General features: G+C 42.9%; 1 protein-coding gene across 2 annotated transcripts in view; it reads left to right on the top strand.

Moving 5' to 3' along the window:
• Positions 1-17,311, top strand: part of reln (reelin) — an 80,224-nt gene that overhangs the window by 59,304 nt on the left and 3,609 nt on the right. Inside the window, exons 23-63 of one of the 2 annotated variants that reach the window (XM_058644896.1) lie at positions 474-611; positions 780-966; positions 1,677-1,882; positions 2,032-2,203; positions 2,436-2,642; positions 2,749-2,984; positions 3,154-3,311; positions 3,419-3,626; positions 3,750-3,826; positions 4,153-4,311; positions 4,410-4,604; positions 5,548-5,821; positions 5,926-6,066; positions 6,182-6,359; positions 6,450-6,534; positions 6,622-6,804; positions 6,998-7,166; positions 7,289-7,394; positions 7,485-7,711; positions 7,834-8,057; positions 8,168-8,318; positions 8,441-8,699; positions 8,894-9,143; positions 9,326-9,494; positions 9,640-9,780; positions 9,935-10,112; positions 11,112-11,305; positions 11,414-11,664; positions 11,749-11,903; positions 12,003-12,217; positions 12,430-12,607; positions 12,914-13,089; positions 13,173-13,279; positions 13,378-13,620; positions 13,734-13,906; positions 13,995-14,068; positions 14,397-14,558; positions 14,671-14,828; positions 15,107-15,326; positions 15,448-15,645; positions 15,965-16,063. In XM_058644896.1, coding sequence (XP_058500879.1) covers positions 474-611; positions 780-966; positions 1,677-1,882; positions 2,032-2,203; positions 2,436-2,642; positions 2,749-2,984; positions 3,154-3,311; positions 3,419-3,626; positions 3,750-3,826; positions 4,153-4,311; positions 4,410-4,604; positions 5,548-5,821; positions 5,926-6,066; positions 6,182-6,359; positions 6,450-6,534; positions 6,622-6,804; positions 6,998-7,166; positions 7,289-7,394; positions 7,485-7,711; positions 7,834-8,057; positions 8,168-8,318; positions 8,441-8,699; positions 8,894-9,143; positions 9,326-9,494; positions 9,640-9,780; positions 9,935-10,112; positions 11,112-11,305; positions 11,414-11,664; positions 11,749-11,903; positions 12,003-12,217; positions 12,430-12,607; positions 12,914-13,089; positions 13,173-13,279; positions 13,378-13,620; positions 13,734-13,906; positions 13,995-14,068; positions 14,397-14,558; positions 14,671-14,828; positions 15,107-15,326; positions 15,448-15,645; positions 15,965-16,063 — 7,281 coding nt within the window. Of the gene's footprint in view, positions 1-473; positions 612-779; positions 967-1,676; positions 1,883-2,031; positions 2,204-2,435; positions 2,643-2,748; positions 2,985-3,153; positions 3,312-3,418; positions 3,627-3,749; positions 3,827-4,152; positions 4,312-4,409; positions 4,605-5,547; positions 5,822-5,925; positions 6,067-6,181; positions 6,360-6,449; positions 6,535-6,621; positions 6,805-6,997; positions 7,167-7,288; positions 7,395-7,484; positions 7,712-7,833; positions 8,058-8,167; positions 8,319-8,440; positions 8,700-8,893; positions 9,144-9,325; positions 9,495-9,639; positions 9,781-9,934; positions 10,113-11,111; positions 11,306-11,413; positions 11,665-11,748; positions 11,904-12,002; positions 12,218-12,429; positions 12,608-12,913; positions 13,090-13,172; positions 13,280-13,377; positions 13,621-13,730; positions 13,907-13,994; positions 14,069-14,396; positions 14,559-14,670; positions 14,829-15,106; positions 15,333-15,447; positions 15,646-15,964; positions 16,064-17,311 lie in introns of both variants that reach the window. The other variant, XM_058644895.1, reaches the window with a different exon arrangement.

The raw sequence follows: 17,311 nt of genomic DNA, 5'->3' as shown, positions 1-17,311 counted from the left end.
TTCCGCATTGAGCACTGCAACCTCCACTTCCCAATCTATTTCCCAGCTCCTAAATAAAGGTGGTCAGATCTCCGGCAGTGTGAGATTAGAGGTCTTCGGGTCAAGGCAGTAAATAATAAAACGGTCATGGCTTGCTCAATATGATCAGAAGATGGTCTGAGTTATTATAAGTCCTGTTGCAGCAGCAGAACATAAAATCTTCCCTGCTTTAAAACACACCCAACATGTTTGACTATCTACACTTCCAGTGAGCTTTGTCATCACTGTATAAGCAACAAAAAACACTAAAGAACACTAAAAGGCACATACATATACAAATGTGTACCTGCACTACACACACTTACACATTTTACATTTACCTTTCACAGAGATGATGTGATTATGATGATATTCTGACATTCATTTCATTAGGGTTAAACTTACCTATAGTGAGACAAATAAATTGAGCTGTATTTGTGTGTGTGTTTGTTCAGGTCCAGTGCCACACGCTTCCGTTGGATCCAAAACTACTATGGGGAGCAGGATGAGTGGGCCCTGGATGACATCTATATCGGTCAACAGTGTCCTAACATGTGCCATGGACATGGTTGGTGTGATCATGGACACTGCAGGTTAGCTTTAACATGCAGTCACACAAACATTGAGACTTCCTGAGGTTTTTCTCCATTACTTTTTTCTCAGCACTTAATACCGAGGGACCTATAAATATAAATTTGATGGATGTGTGTGGGATCCATATTAAATCAGAGCTGAACCAAAAGCACTGTCTTCTCTCACAGATGTGATGACGGCTTCTCAGGAACAGACTGCCAGCCCTCTTCCCCCCTGTCCTCCAGTGTTCTTTCTGACTTTGAGTCCCAGGATATATTGCTGGCCACTTGGCAGGAGGTGATTGGTGGAGAGGTGGTCACCCCTGACATGGGATGTGGAGTGGTTTCGTCTGGATCGTCTTTGTACTTCAGCAAGGTGGAACAAGCAAAATCTTCTTCTTGTTTTTTGTATTTTTTTTGCTAGCTTTCGGTTTATGGTGTAAATCCAGATCCAGATGTGGCTATAGGAACCATTTCTTAACATTATTTTTCCAAAAACAAAATTGTGTCTATAAAACAATATTTAATTTTTTTTTATGTATTTTGTCTTCTGACTCAAGACATACAAACACTGTTATAAAACCCAGATCTGAGAGTCTGCAAACTTTGTGGATGTAAGCATAAGACTTAAATTCAGTCACACAGTGCCTGCAAATTAATTGATCTTGACTGGATGGGCAGTTTTCAGACAGCTGCATGCCTCTAATAAATTGTAGCAGCCTCACTTCTAAAAAAAATAGGGAAGGCTCTCAGAGAGTACAAACCCAGACTGCAGTTTTCCGAGAATGTCAATGCACTCCCCTATCTCACAACGTTAACAGTTGTTTAAAAACAAAGCCTGAATTCAGTTCTATTTGTGTCCTTGGGTCATAACCTTTATCCCCAGAAAATATCATTAAAATGTGCAATTAAAAATGTTTATGCTGGAATGTGGCTGGAAACATAACTTTCTTGTTGGAGGTACCAATAATACTACTAATAACATATGAGTGCTGGGAAGTGGTGATGATAAACTGAAAAATAATACATCATTTATGTCCTCTTCTACTTCATTCGTAATAATATGTACATGCATTTTGTTGTCAGGCTGGGCTGAGGCAGCTTGTGAGCTGGGACCTGGACACTGAATGGGCGGAGTTTGTGCAGTTCTACCTGCGAGTGGGTGGAGATTGGGCAGAGTGTAACCAGGCAGACAGCAGAGAGGAAGGAGTGTTGCTGCAGTACAGTAATGATGGAGGAATCAGCTGGGGTCTCATTGCTGAGATGTACTTCACTGACTTCACTAAACCTCGGTGAGAATCCTTGGAATGAAGGAAGGATTAAGTAGCAAATTGACATTTCACATTTTGATAAAAGTGTATTAAATGTATATGTGATGATTGAAAATGATCAGTTAGAACTGGCACTAACCCATCACCTCTGCTTCTTCTACCACTCTCAGCTTTGTCCACTATGAGCTTCCCTTGGTCTCTAAAACACCCTCCACAAGGTTTCGCTGGTGGCAGCCTCTTCACTCTGGGGAGGGCTACGACCAGTGGGCAATTGATGATGTCATAATTTTGTCAGAGAGGGAGAAACACATCATCCCCATGGCCAATCCAACGCTACCACAGGTCAGGAATCAGTTTGAAGAGTTTAGTTTTCCTGTAATTTATAATTTGTGCTCCATCCTTGGCTCCTTGCTTGGTTTCATCGTGATACATTGCTTCTTGTGTTGTAAATTGAAGTGTCTGGATGCACAAAAAGGTGTATCCATCTATCTTTCAAGAAATGTGCTGTGCTGCAGACACCACGGCCTGACTGTGCACACAAAACACTAAATTTGTCCGCCTCCTGTTTCTATAGAACTTTTATGAGAAACCAGCATTTGACTACCCTCTGAACCAGATGAGTGTGTGGCTCATGCTGGGTAATGAGGGGATGGAGAAGGAAAGCAACAACAGCTTCTGTGCCACAACACCCTCTGCCATGGTGTTTGGGCGCTCTGACGGGGACAGAGTAGCTGTCACCAGGGACCTGGCCCTGCGTTCTGGCTACACCCTGCAGTTCAAGGTACTCACATGGGAAGTGTGAAAACTGGAGAGGGTTAGGGTTTGCAAAAAAACAACTGCAAATTGGAATTAAAACATGTTTTTGATTTTCCTTTAACTCTTCCCAGCTGAACATCGGCTGTGAGTCAGATTTCAGTGCATCTGCTCCAGTCCTGCTGCAGTACTCCCATGATGCTGGTCGAACCTGGGCCCTAGTGAGGGAGGGTTGTTACCCAGGAACCCCAGGGGTAGGAGTATGTGAGGGCAGTGGCCGTGAGCTTAGACAACCAACTGTCTACAACACTGGAGACTATGAACAATGGACCAGGGTCACTGTGGTTATACCACGCAGTGTTGCAGCCAGGTAGCTATGGTAACAAAGTATCCCATTGCTATGATAAATAGAAGTTTCAACCATCTTCAGACCCATTTTTAATAGTAGTAGATTAGCTACTTTAATTATCACCACTAACCTTTTACACATTCACCATATCCCACCCCTTGCTTTAATCTGCTTCCTCTCATTTTAACAGTAAAACCAGGTTCCGCTGGTACCAGGAGAGCAGCGTGTACAGAGATGCTCCACCTTTTGCCTTGGATGGGGTCTACATCTCAGAGTCCTGTCCAAACCATTGTGGGGGACATGGAGATTGCATCTCAGGAGTCTGCTTCTGTGATATGGGATACACAGGTTCAGCACCATATAGGAAATTAAGAAGAATAAAACTAAAAGAAATGTCTTATTTTAAAAATTATTAATTTATATTTATGTTTTACCTTGTATTTTTTTTACCATAGTTGAGCAGGATAGTTGTGTACCATCTGTAGCCAGTCCCACAGAGCTGACTGAAGGCTTTGAGGGGAAGCTGAGCCCTCTTTGGCAGAGCCTGAGTGGAGGACAAGTTGGAAGTGGTTGTGGCATAATTGGTGAGGGAAAAGCCCTTTACTTCAGTAGCCCTGGGAGGAGAGAAGCACGCACTGTGCCTCTAGACACCAGCAACACACGGTGAGTGGGATTCATATCCACAAATCTCTCAGATGTAAAAAATAAATCAATAAAATAACCATAACACTTACCCATTTGTTTTAAGCTAATTCAAGTTATTAAGGTGTCACTGTGCACATACAGGTTGGTCCAATTCTATGTCCGCATTGGCAGCAAAAGTTTGGGACCCACTTGCACCAGGCCTCGTTCCCGCAATGAAGGTAATTATCAGCACAACACTGCAGCACTTAGTGAAGAGACAAAGTGTTTCCCTTTGTCTGTTCACTTCTGTTCAACAGTGAGCAGATTGCAGATCTCTAGCCTGCAGCAGTAATGATGTCTCAGTTTCTGCACTGTTAGATAAAATGTTCTAAAACCAGCTTCTTATAGCTTGTCTGTAATAATCAGGTCCTGTGGACAAGTATTTGATTCTACTGCATATTGTTTAATTCTTTCTGTTTTACTTCCAGCTGAAATGTTTCATATCCGTATGTATGGAGAATTTGTTACCACAGTGTCATTCACTCACTATGCTCTATAATTCTAGGTGTCATTATCCAGTTTTCCACCAACAATGGTGTGCAGTGGCAGTTCCTGAGGGAGCTAGACTTTAGTTCCTTCCTAGAGCCCCAAGTGGTGACCATTGAGCTGCCACCTGCAGCCAAAACCCCTTACACTGTATTTCGGTGGTGGCAACCACAACAGGGTAAGTGCACTGTTATACTATGTATCAAAAAGTGCATAAAACTGACATTTTCTTTATTTCATGTATTCACTTTTAGCACTTCCTCTCCTACCTTGTAGGGAAACACTCTGCCCAGTGGGCTCTGGATGATGTCTTGATTGGTATGAACGACAGCTCCAGAACAGGATTTCATGATAAGTTCGATGGCACAACTCCTCTGAGGCACAACTGGTACCGCATTCAGGGTGGAGAGGTGACTGTGGACTGTTTGTCTCTGGACACAGCCCTTACCTTCAACTCTGAGGCCATTGATAGTAAGTCACATGCATTATTGTCCATAAGCAGATACACAGAAAACTTGATAGGTTGTAGACTGGCTTGGGAAGTGTGTGTTCAGAAAATAAACACCACCTTAACAATCACTGTCAAGTGGCCACCGAGTAAAACACTTAAGGGAGCAGAGCTGCTGAGCTGCTCAGTTTGCTTTTTTTTGTTTTTTTAGTTTACGTGACAAAATATAAACTTTACATATCAAATATATACATGCTTAGACACATTTAATAACACAGATGCATCCTTTGTATTCACACACACTCGAACACAAACAAACCACAAGTGGTTGTACAGGGACATCGCAGTATTACCCACAACAGGCGGAAATTAAATCACCCATTCACTGTGGCGCCGCGGATCCTGCATTATTAACGAGTGCAGACCTGATTGAACATCCTGCCTGTTATTTATGCCTGCATCATGCTGTGAGTGGATTTACTTTGCACAAATATTACATTACAACTGGGCCCATTCGTTAAGTGTGCAAAGCAAGAGCAATTTAGCAATACATCTATAAAGGTAAAGCTCCTCTTTGCACACATACAGCTCTGATTGTCAGGCTTGATGGCTCTTCAGCACTATCTATTATATTCAAGGTTATATTTGCATTTGGAATTTATGATTCGGTAAACACCTTTTGTTTCATGTGACGCTGATGTGGAAATTAAATAATGATAAATGAAGAGAAGGACAAATGGGTTTTAAATAAGATATGAATGGAGCTTGCTAAGTGCAGTCTAGAACTGTATTTTATAGCATGAAAAATAATCCTCATGTGGTAACCAGGTGTGATTTCCAGCAAACATGTCAGTTTACAGACATCAATCTTGTGAAGGTGCCATTGAAGGAAATAAACTGTGTAGATGCTAGAGTGAGGTTAGAATAAATGTGAACAAATGCAGCATCTTCACACTCTATTTGCAGAGAAGCCAAGGTATGCAGAGAGCTGGGACTTTGAGGTATCAGGCTCATCATTCCTGCAGTTTGAGCTGAGTATGGGATGCAGCAAGTCCACTTCCTTCTCCCATGGTGTGCGGTTGGAGTACTCCACAGACTGTGGTCGTCACTGGTCTCTCATAACTCCAGAATGTGTGCCCCCAGCCATTGGCTGTGCCGGTTTTACTCAGAGTTCCATCTATACCTCAACTCAGTACAAACACTGGAGGAGGATCACTGTCTACCTGCCAAGTGCTGCCAAGTATGTTTTTAACTCCTATACCTCCAAATAGTTCAGTGTTTTTGCACAAAATACATGAACTCCACAGCGCACTTTTTGTTATAACTTGCTGTTGAATCACTCAGTTCCCCCAGAACTCGGTTCCGTTGGATCCAGACCCACTTCACCCCAGGGGCAGAGGGATGGGCATTAGATAACGTGTTACTTGCACCTGGCTGTCCCTGGATGTGCTCTGGACATGGTCTGTGTGACAACGGGCGTTGTATGTAAGTGATCCTAGCTTTTATGCACAGCTGATTGTAACTTTTCTTATTTTTTTACATATATTTTTGTTTGTTTAAGTGTTACTTACCCTTTCCTTTTTCATTCTTCCTTACACAGGTGTGACAAGGGTTATGGAGGAGCTCACTGTGTGCCTTTAATATCTTTGCCATCTGTCCTGAGAGAGGACTTTAATGAGAACCTACAGCAGGAGATGTGGCCTGAGGTGTATGGAGCAGAGCGGGGAACTCTGAATGGAGAGCCTCTTAAATCTGGCACTGCACTTATCTTTAAAGGGGTAAAGGGGTCATACATACCATGCAGAGAATTAAACCACATAAACCCTTAGAAAACTTTAGATCTCAATGTAAACTTTGTTTGCTTCCAGGATGGTCTGCGAATGATAGTGTCACGTGACCTGGACTGCTCTAACACTCTCTATATCCAGTTCTCCTTTAAATTCATCACTAAAGGTACAACATATACTGTTTTGTGTATCAATGATTACATATTCTTTATTAAATGGTGTTGTAATTGTTAATTTTGTGGTCTTGTTGTAGGTGTCCCAGAGCGCTCCCACTCAGTGCTGCTGCAGTACTCGGTGAACGGAGGGATCAGCTGGCTGCTGTTGGATGAATTTTACTTTCCAGCTTCCACTGACACGCTGTTCCTCCACCTGCCACTGCCAGCCAGTGCTCAGACCAATGCCACCCGCTTTAGACTTTGGCAGCCTTACAACAGTGGTGAGTGGACACACAGACTTTTTTTTGTCATGTTTTGTAAACTTTTTTCTCTTTTTATGAAATGGGAAAAGCACCTACTTTGTACTTTATTTCACGTCTTTCTAAACACTAGGTCATTTTTGCATTTTCAACATTTGCAATCCTCTTATTGCTAAATCTCAGTGTCTAATCACCACAATATAATTCCCTTCAGGTAAGAAGGAGGAAGTGTGGGTGATAGATGATCTCATCATTGATGGCAGCTCCTTACACAACCCACCAGTGGTGATAGACAGCTTTGATGAAGGCCCCAATGAGTCCAACTGGCTGTTCTTTCCTGGGGGAAACACTGGCCTCTACTGCCCCTACCAAAAGACTGGCCTGTAAGAAAAAGCCACTTGCCTTTGAATGTTGACCATGTTGACCTAAGTTGTGCTTTTACATCAACTCAAAGCCTAACAAAGATAAAACCCTATATGTGTGTTTGTGTATGTGGCTGGTTTAGTGAGGAGGATGAGTCAGCCGTGGTGTTTATCTCCAGTGAGCTTGGAGAGCACTCAATAACCACCAGGGACATTGAAGTAAATGAGAACACTATCATCCAGTTTGAGGTACACCACCACTGCCTTGATGACTTATTTTCTAAAGCAATGATATAAAATAAAATGCTTAATCACTGAAGACATTTTGTCTCTCTCCAGATTAATGTGGGTTGCACAGCTGAAAGCTCCTCTGCCAACCCAGTACGTCTTGAGTTCTCACGTGACTTTGGTGCTACATGGCACCTTCTTGTACCTCTTTGTGCTGGTGGGCCACAGCTGTCTTCTCTGTGCTCCACCGAGCTCCACCCTGCAAGCATCTATTTCCCTGGTACAACACAGGGCTGGAGGAGGGAGGTAATTCACTTCGGCAGGCTTCATCTGTGTGGGTAAGCACTGAAAACATCTTACTCATGTGATTGGCCAAATAAAACACACATAAAACCTTAGGGGAATTATTTTTTAAATTCTTTTAATATCCTTACAAGACACAATTTCAATCTCCCTACAGGTCTGTGAGGTTCCGCTGGTACCAGGGGTTCTTCTCAACTGGTTCTGCTCCTCCAACATGGGCAATAGACAATGTCTACATCGGCCCACAGTGTCAGGACATGTGTAATGGACATGGGGCATGTATTGGTGGCACCCATTGTGTCTGTGACCCTGGCTTCTCTGGACCGGACTGTTCTGTGCCTGACGCCCCCAACCCTGATTTCCTCAAAGAGGACTTTGAAGGTACACCACACTCTAATTTTAAAGCATTCTATTAGTGACGAGGGATTAGTGTGTTTACTATTTTTTTTGCTTCCTTTATATGTGCTTGTGTACATGCTTGTGTTCTTGAGGTGGAGCTGTTGATGCTGGGCGATTCAAACAACTTAGTGGTGGTAAACCATCCAGGAAATGTGGTATCATGTCAAGTGGGAACCACCTGTTCTTTAGCGAAGATGGATTGCGCATGTTGGTGACCACTGATATGGAGCTTTCAAATGCCAGGTATAGCTACCGCTATTCAAATCCAACAAAAAAATGACTTCACACAGAATTACATCATCACATTCTTTGTTGAATTTAGAGTCTCTATCATAATTTCATGTGTTAACGATTGTTCTCTGTAGATTTGTTCAGTTCTTCCTCCGTCTTGGCTGTGGTAAGGCAGCTCCTGACCCACGCTCCCAGCCTGTCTTGCTGCAATTCTCTGTGGATGGAGGTCTCACATGGGGACTCCTCCAGGAGTTTCTCTTCAGTAACAGCAGTAATCAGGCTCGCTTGGTTGCCCTGGAAATCCCTCTACGTGCCCGCACACCTTCCACTCGCCTCCGCTGGTGGCAGCCCTCTGAGAACGGCCACTTTTACAGTCCATGGGTCATTGACCAGGTACACTGAACCATCTGTTTAATCGTAAGGCTTTTAATCATTTTAATTCAAGCACTGAAACGCTATGTTGTGTCACGTTACATGACTGTCATCCATGCAAGCATTCTGTAATTATTACTATTAGATCAAATGTTTTGTTTCCACTTTCCCTACCTACCTTGCATCAACTATGCACTTTATCTTTTATCAAATAGGTGGTGGTAGGGGGCAGTGCAAGTGGCTGGGGACCTCTTGAAGATGACTTCTCATCGATTGATGGTCGCTCATGGCTTCTTCACCCTGGCGGAACCCGAATGCCAGTGTGTGGCTCTGATGGACCTGCTTTTGCATTCATAGAGAAGTCCAACACTCGCTATGCTGTCACCACTGACATCAGTTTAAGTCAAGATGCCTTTATCCAGTTTGAGTTTTCTGCTTCCTGCTCTGTCACCAACTCCTGCTACTGTAAGTCATAAAAACAATCTGAATAATACCTAATGATTGTCTACAGTATATGAAAGACTGAATAGCCTTTTCCTAATTAAATCATAGTATTTACATGACATTAGATTGTCAATCCTTTTGTTTGTTTGTCGAGTCACACATTTGTATGTTATTTAATTTGTGCTTCTCTTCTTTCTCTGTAGCTGTAGAATTGGAGTATTCTCTGGATCTCGGTCTGACCTGGCAGCCTGTGGTCAGAGACTGTCTGCCTACAAGTCCTGACTGTTCGTCCTACACTCTGCAGAGGCTGCTGGTCTCTGACACATTCAACAAGTGGGGACGCATTACCCTGCCTCTCCCATCATACGTCAGGTCAGCGCTGCCATGTACAGAAAAAACATTGGTATTTGTGTAGCTGCTCCTTTGCAAATTATTGCTAGATTATTTTCATTTTATGTCCTCAGTTTATAATTAAATTCATTTTATAAATTTAAATGAGTTGAATTTATTTCTTCAGGTCTCCAGCCACAAGGTTCCGATGGTTTCAGCAGGCTCCGTTTGACAAGCAGCAGACCTGGGCGCTGGATAACCTCTACATTGGAGATGGCTGCCCAGACATGTGCTCTGGACATGGCCGCTGTCAACAAAGCTCCTGTGTGTAAGTAATAATAGCTGCAGTTCTCAAAGTTTTAAACTGAAAACTGCTCATAGGAATAAGGACTGAGTTTATTTATTTATGTTCTGACTAAATACTTTCTCTTGTATTGAATTGTGTTTTGATTAACTGCATCTTACTCCATCATCCATCCTAGGTGTGACACAGAGTGGGGTGGAGAGTACTGTGACGAACCTGTGGTGCCTTTGCCCTCCCAGCTGAAGGACAGCTTCAGTCGAGCCCCCTCACTCAATCACTGGCACACACTGACCGGTGGGAAACTCAGCACTGTGTGTGGAGCTGTGGCTTCCGGAGCCGCTCTGCACTTCAGCGGCGTAAGTACATGTCTACATTGTTGCTCATCCGGCTTTGGCCTTTCTTTTGTACAAAATTGTTATACACATCACATTCAGCAGTGCAATAGATTGCATAGCTGGAATAAAATGGCATGTTAGTGTTTACAAACATCCTCTGGCGCAGATACGATATGCACTGGTTTGTAATGATTACAATAGCTCAATCCAAAATTTTTATTTTTTTTTTAACTATCTGGCCATTTTATTCTCCACTGGGACAAAATTGCTTTTTGTGAACAATTTATATAGAAGCGAGAAAAAGAAAAAATCTGCAATAATGCCTGCAAACATGATACAGAGATAGACACAAGCTAAACAGCTGAATGAAGCTGATTCAACTATTGATTTGTTGAATAAAAGACCTCTAAGTAAGTAGCTATCAGCATTTATGTGCAACTTCTCCCAAGGCACTTACTGTAGGACAGTGTGTGAAATGGATACCTATTGACAGACTGATCTAAATATGGAAAGACACTGTTAGAGAAGCCACTGAAGACTGCTTTTGTAGGTGAAGCCATTGTTTCTATCAATATAAATGAAAAGCATTGGAGAAGTGGTTCGTACCTTGTGCACAGGCACCGTTTATACCTCAAACAAGCAAGTCTGATTATGATGATGTCATGAAGACATAACCATGAAATGTTATTTTAACATAAGGACTGAAGGCATGAATTATGTAATCAACTTAAGCCTCAGGTTGTGTCTGTAATACTATAGGATATAGAGCTATTGTATCTTTGATATAATATGTGGGGTAATTTTGCTGAATTCCTTGCCTCATGCTGTCAGTGATCATTGGATATGATGTGGAATAATTTTCTGATCAGTATAAGCATAGATTGTCTCTCATCTCCAGTCATATCTGGGAAAACATGTTTTTTGGAAAATATTTTTTGACCATGACTTTTGACTACTCGGATCTAAAAGTTAAATATCTGTACGTATCCTAACTCTGACATTTACTTTGTGTTTGTACAGAGCTGTAGTCGTCAGCTGGTGACAGTGGACCTGAACCTGACCAATGCTGAATTTATCCAGTTTTACTTCATGTACGGCTGCATGATCCCCCCGAGCAACCGCAACCAAGGTGTGCTTTTGGAGTACAGTTTGAATGGTGGAATCAATTGGCACCTAATGACAGAGATCTTCTATGATCTATACACCAAGCCTGGGTGAATACTTTTTTTTTATCTTCCACAAGTGGAAATAATGACCTGAGGTTAATTAAGTAGAGTAATCAGTGACCAAGAAAATCTGTCTACATTCTTGTCTGTATTCAGGTTTGTGAATGTGCTGCTGCCCCCTGCCGCCCGGCAGGAAGGAGTGCGTGTGCGTTGGTGGCAGCCACAACATGACGGAGCAGACCACAGTGATTGGGCCCTGGATAATGTCCTTATTGCAGGCTCGGACCCACGTGCACAGATCTCTGACACATTTGGAGGTGTAGCACTGCCTAACCATGAGAGAGCTCCGGCTGATGAGACCTCAGGGAGGATAGATCAACTGAGCGAGCAGGAGGAAACACCCATTGGTACAGTGAAATTGGACAAGGCCTTCAAATCAATGCTGACATTACATTAATGCAGATTCTAATGTTTCTTCTCTGGATCCTCAGTGAGCAATCACTGGTTGTTTTCAGAAGACTGCTCCGTGAGGCGTTTCTGCAGTTCTCCTGATGGGGTGATGGTGTGTGGAAATAGTGATGGAAGAGAGGTGTATGCAGTCACACATGATATTATTCCTGACAAGGGCTGGGTCATGCAGTTCAAGGTAATTAATGAGTGTAATATGGCACAGGCCAGTGCTATTTTTGTGTTGTGTTGTATAATGTTCCATAACAAATTCATTGAAATATGTCATGTGATTTAGATTTCAGTTGGCTGCAGTGTGCCTGAGCGTCTTGCGGACCGGCAAGTCCATGTCCAGTATTCAGTAGATTTTGGAGTGACATGGAAGTACCTAGTGCCCCAGTGCCTGCCTGCTGACCCCCGCTGTGGAGGTCAGGTTTCACAGCCATCGTGCTTCTTCCCCACTGAAAGTTGGAAGAGAGCGGTTTATCCTCTGCCTGACAGCCTCGCTGACACGTGAGTCACCCCACCTCTTATCTGCCTCATACGCACAAGCGTTTGACAAAACATGGAGTCCTGTTTCATATTTGATCATGCCACCTGTGCATGCTTGACCTAAATTATTAATAGATTCAATTATTGTCATCTTATAAATGATTAAAACCACGTCATATAAATCATGAAAATGTTGTGCACGTTGTTTGACTAACCTGTCATGTCTGCCTCAGTGCGGTGCGGTTCCGGTTTTACCAGCAGCACTCAGACATTCAATGGGGTGTGGAGAACTTTTACATCGGGCCAGCATGCGACAGTCACTGTGGGGGACATGGGGACTGTTTGAATCAGCGCTGTCTCTGCGACCCAGGATTCACTGGACCAAATTGCTATGCCAGCACTGCTCTTAAGGTAGATCATTATGGCTCTTGGTCAACTACATGTTCTTAATAATAAAAATAGGAATAAGAATAAGAATAAGAATAACTTAGATTTATAAAGTGCCTTTCATGAAACCCAAGGTCACTGTACAGTTGGTGCCTGGTGAATAGCCAGAGGGAGTGAGTTCCAGAGGGTTGGAGCAGTGACACTGAAGGCCCTGTTGCCAAAGCTTTGCCTGCTCTTGTCAAAAAAAAGATCACAAAACAATATGATGATTTTGAAAATATAAATATGAGATGATAAGTGATTTAGATACTGTGTCCTTTTTTTCTACAGGCGTCACTGAAGGAACGTTTTGACTGGGAAGGATCAGCAGGACATCAGTGGCAGGTGCTAGAAGGCGGTAGGCCTTGTACAGACTGTGGTGTGTTAGTAGAAGGGACTGCACTGTACTTTGGTGGAGCAGATGCCAGACAAGCTGTCACATCTGATCTCGACCTCCGAGGGTCCAAGTCAGTATTCAACTTCTGTTGGACATTCCTATACACTGAGATGTTTGTGCTACTTGCATTGAAAACCGCACATTTTTTTAAAGGTTTGTCGAGTACTGGGCTAGGATTGGAAGTGAAGACAACATGACCATGTGTCATCGTCCAACCTGTCGTAAAGAGGGAGTGCTGCTGGATTACTCTACTGATGGAGGTGCACTGACAGCATATGTGCTGCACTGTCTTGTGTCTGTTTGTTCTTTTTCTTTCCTTAATTTTTTCATTCTGTCTGACAACTTAATTGTCCCTCAGGTGTGTCCTGGACGCTGCTGCATGAGATGGATTACCTAAAGTATGTTTCAGTGAGGAGAGACTACATTGTCCTCCCAGAGGGAGCTCTGACCAATGCAACCCGTCTTCGCTGGTGGCAGCCCTTCACCATTTCCTCTGGCCTGGCCAGCCCCAGCTTAGAAAGAGCCCAGTGGGCTATAGATAACATCCTGGTGGGGGGATCAGACATCAACCCATCCATGCTGCTTGACACCTTTGATGATGGTGAGTTGTATGTGCTGACAGTAAGTGTCAAATGAGTCTGCTAAATCAACATTGTGGATATTGTTTTGACTCTTCTCCTCTTCTGGATCGCTTTGTTTGCCTTTCACCAGAAGGTGTTTCTCATGAGGAGAGCTGGAGTTTCTACCCGAATGCTGTGCGTACAGCTGGCTTCTGTGGAAACCCTTCATTTCACTTGTACTGGCCTAACAAGAATCAAGACAAGACACACAACATCCTGGCCACTCGAGAACTCATAGTGCAGCCTGGCTATATTTTACAATTCAAGGTACGTCGCAGCGAGGAAGCCACACACCGTGTTGTTTTCTTTCTGTACACCGTGGCTTCAGATCCTAACAGCTGTCTCCCTGCTGCAGATTGTTGTTGGGTGTGAGGCTGACACATGTGAAGATCATCATTCTGTCCTACTGCAGTACAGAAAGGATGCAAGGTAAGAAAACAAGGAGGCGGCCCTTTAAACATTTGACATTCAGTCATAATAATAAACACAGATAGTGTCTGACTGCAGTTCCTTTTTCTTTTTCTTTCACTGTGATACTACAGTTAAAACAGAAATACTTTTGTAGCCACAATGGAAAAACCTTTTAACTTACCAGTTTTTGTCTCCATAATCAACAGCCTAGAATCATAGATCTAGACATGTTGCTAAGTAGTGCCATGTCACAACTTAATAAATCAACCAGAATCAAACAACATAAGCTTCTATCCATGTCCATTAAGAATAATGTAACCGTTTTACATTTTCACTTTCCCATCAGGTCTGATTCGTGGCAGCTGGTACAGTCAGAGTGTCTCCCCTCCTCAGTCAACAACGTGGGCTGCTCTCCCTTCCAGTTCCAAGAGTCCACAATCTACAGTCCAGTAAACAGCTCATCTTGGACAAGGGTCACTGTCCCGCTGCCAGACCACATCTCCTCAGGGTAGCACAGAAACACATTAGCACTCCTGCTCACATTTGTTTTGTTCCTTTACACATATGTGTAGAATAATAGGCAACAATTCCAGCCTTTATTAATTGCTGTACATTTCCAGGGCAACCCAGTTTCGCTGGATTCAAAAGGAGGGATTAGGAGAGCGGCAGAGCTGGGGAGTGGACCATGTTTACATTGGAGAGGCTTGCCCGGGGCTCTGCAGTGGCCAGGGTTACTGTACGAGTGGACTGGTCTGCATCTGTGATGAGGGATACCATGGTGGGCCAAAACTAGCTCATTACTTTCCAACCAAACATAACATCACAAACATAAACACTGCTTTAGTTCTGCTCCTTCGCAACGATGTTTTGGACAAAGTTATTTTGAACACTGAGTATGTGCAACAACACTTACTGTAAAAAAGTTACCATCTGACTGAGACAGCTGTACTGATGAAAATCCTTGATCTTCTCGTGTTCATGGTATTTCACAACTCTTAATAATGTCATCATTTATGTAATAGTGACTCCCCCCTCTGTATTTTCTCACCTAAACAGGCGATGATTGCTCCCTCTCCAGCAGTGACCTGCCTAGCTCCATCAAGGACAACTTTGAGTCTGGCAGTGTGTCTCAGGAGAGCTGGCAGCTGATCCAGGGTGGAGGAGTAGGCAGTGGTTGTGGGCAACTGTCACCACATGCCCATGGAGACTCACTCTACTTCAGTGGCTGTAAGATGAGACAGGCAGTTACTAAACCGCTGGACCTCACTAGAGCCAGGTACAGGTATTACCACAGCAATTTGTTAAATGTAGCGCATTGTTATGACACATGATCTGTAGTGTCATGGTTTGTATTATCAGTCTTTAATATATTAACATTTTAATTTTCCTCCCTGCAGTAAGATCATGTTTGTGCTGCAGATTGGTAGTGTGGCACAGACAGACAGTTGTAACATAGCTCTGGATCAGGCGAACACTGTAGACAGAGCAGTGCTGCTGCAGTACAGCATCAACAATGGAGTCAGCTGGCATGTGATTGCCCAGCACCAGCCCAAGGACTTCATAAAGGCCCAGAGAGTCTCCTACAACATCCCACTGTGAGTGACGATCAGAGACACTCACACTTTCAGTGGTTCTAAAAAGACATTCTTTGATAAAGCTGTATGTTGTAACTTTCAGATTTCTACTGTAAATGAGAGTAAATAACACATGATAATGATTCCTCCCTTTCAAATATTACCAACTTGGCATTAGTTGTCAGGACATTTGTTGTCCAGAATCCAGTTTTATAAAGGATGCTTTGATAGAAAGTGCTACTGTTTAAAGTCATTAGGCTGCTTTGAATCCACACCACTCTAGTAACTGACATGTTTGTTGAGCTTTCTGACCTTTTGATGTTTCCGTGGTCTCCTCCAGTGAGGCAAGGGTTAAAGGTGTGATGCTGCGATGGTGGCAGCCACGTCACGACGGTGCAGGACATGACCAGTGGGCATTGGACCATGTGGAAGTAGTTCTGTGAGTACCCAATTCCCAACCAGCCCCCCCGGCCAACCAGACTGGCCCCCAACAGTGCCCTGATCTGCCCCTGTTTTTACCTCTGCCCCCAGCTTCACCTGTAAACAAAAAACAACCCCCTCTACTCCACACAAACACAGATGCAGAATATGCGTTAAAATTAAAGCGTAACATCAACTTGTTTTAAATGGTCATCGCGGCTTCTGACGTCAGAGACGCTGAGTAAAAAAATAAAGACTGCAGTGTGCTTTGTTCTGAAAGGTTCTGTGAGGGAATGCCTGTTCTGTGTATGACAGATCAACGCCTACTGTCGTTTCATATTTTCAGTGTCTATCAGAACCTATATATCTCCTAAATGGAAAATTTGTCAAGACTTTTTTTCCACTGAAAAGTTTAAGGACCATGACAATAAAGTCCAAAGTGTATATAATGGAAATAATACTTTCATACTACTGACATTAAAATATCTTATTGTCTATATTTGATATGTGAACAAACTCATTATCCTTTTACAGATTTCACACTTTTGCAAACCATAAACCATAAAACATATTTCAGAGAGCACTAAACCAATATGTTTGGATTATATTTTGAATGTGCCAACTATATTTATTTTAGAGTTGTGCTTTTAAGAAAGATTTCATGCAAAAGGTGTCCATATTTTCTTTCTATGGGAAATAAAAGTGTTTACAGATTCATAAAGCTGATTTGATGGATTGGATATATAATTTGTTTCTCTCAATCTTTTTCCACTTTTAATGTTTATCCTTTGCACTTAAGTACGAAGTGTGTTTCAGCTTTCAAATCTACAGCTTACGAAGGGTTAAAAACTGGAGATTCTGTATGGCACTGAAGATATGACGATGGCCTCAGCATAACATGGCAGCACCATCAAGCATTTTGAATGCATTCTCTGCATGTTGCTTTTGGGTATCAGAGTAATGTTCCCTCTGATGTGGACCCTGATTGTTCATTCAGTGCTCAATGCATTTCAAATGCTGCATATAACAGTCATTCAGTGCACATTGATATTTCATGTACAAACAACAAACACACACACTTAAACATACACTTGTGCCTCACCTGAGCTGTTCCTGGTCTATGTGGCAGTGACCTGTCCCACTCCCACCTCCCTTTCTTACACTTGCACGGTTTTCAACAGTGTTTGCTGAAAAGAGTAACCGTGATTCCTCACACTTTACTCTGTTGTTTATTTCTCTCTGTTCACCACTCCTCCACTCCTTCACA

Source organism: Solea solea, chromosome 12 (genome assembly GCF_958295425.1).
Source record: "Solea solea chromosome 12, fSolSol10.1, whole genome shotgun sequence".
Lineage (NCBI taxonomy): Eukaryota > Metazoa > Chordata > Actinopteri > Pleuronectiformes > Soleidae > Solea > Solea solea.
The sequence above is the reverse complement of the archived record's forward strand: the minus strand, read 5'-3'. Positions and strand labels throughout refer to the sequence as shown.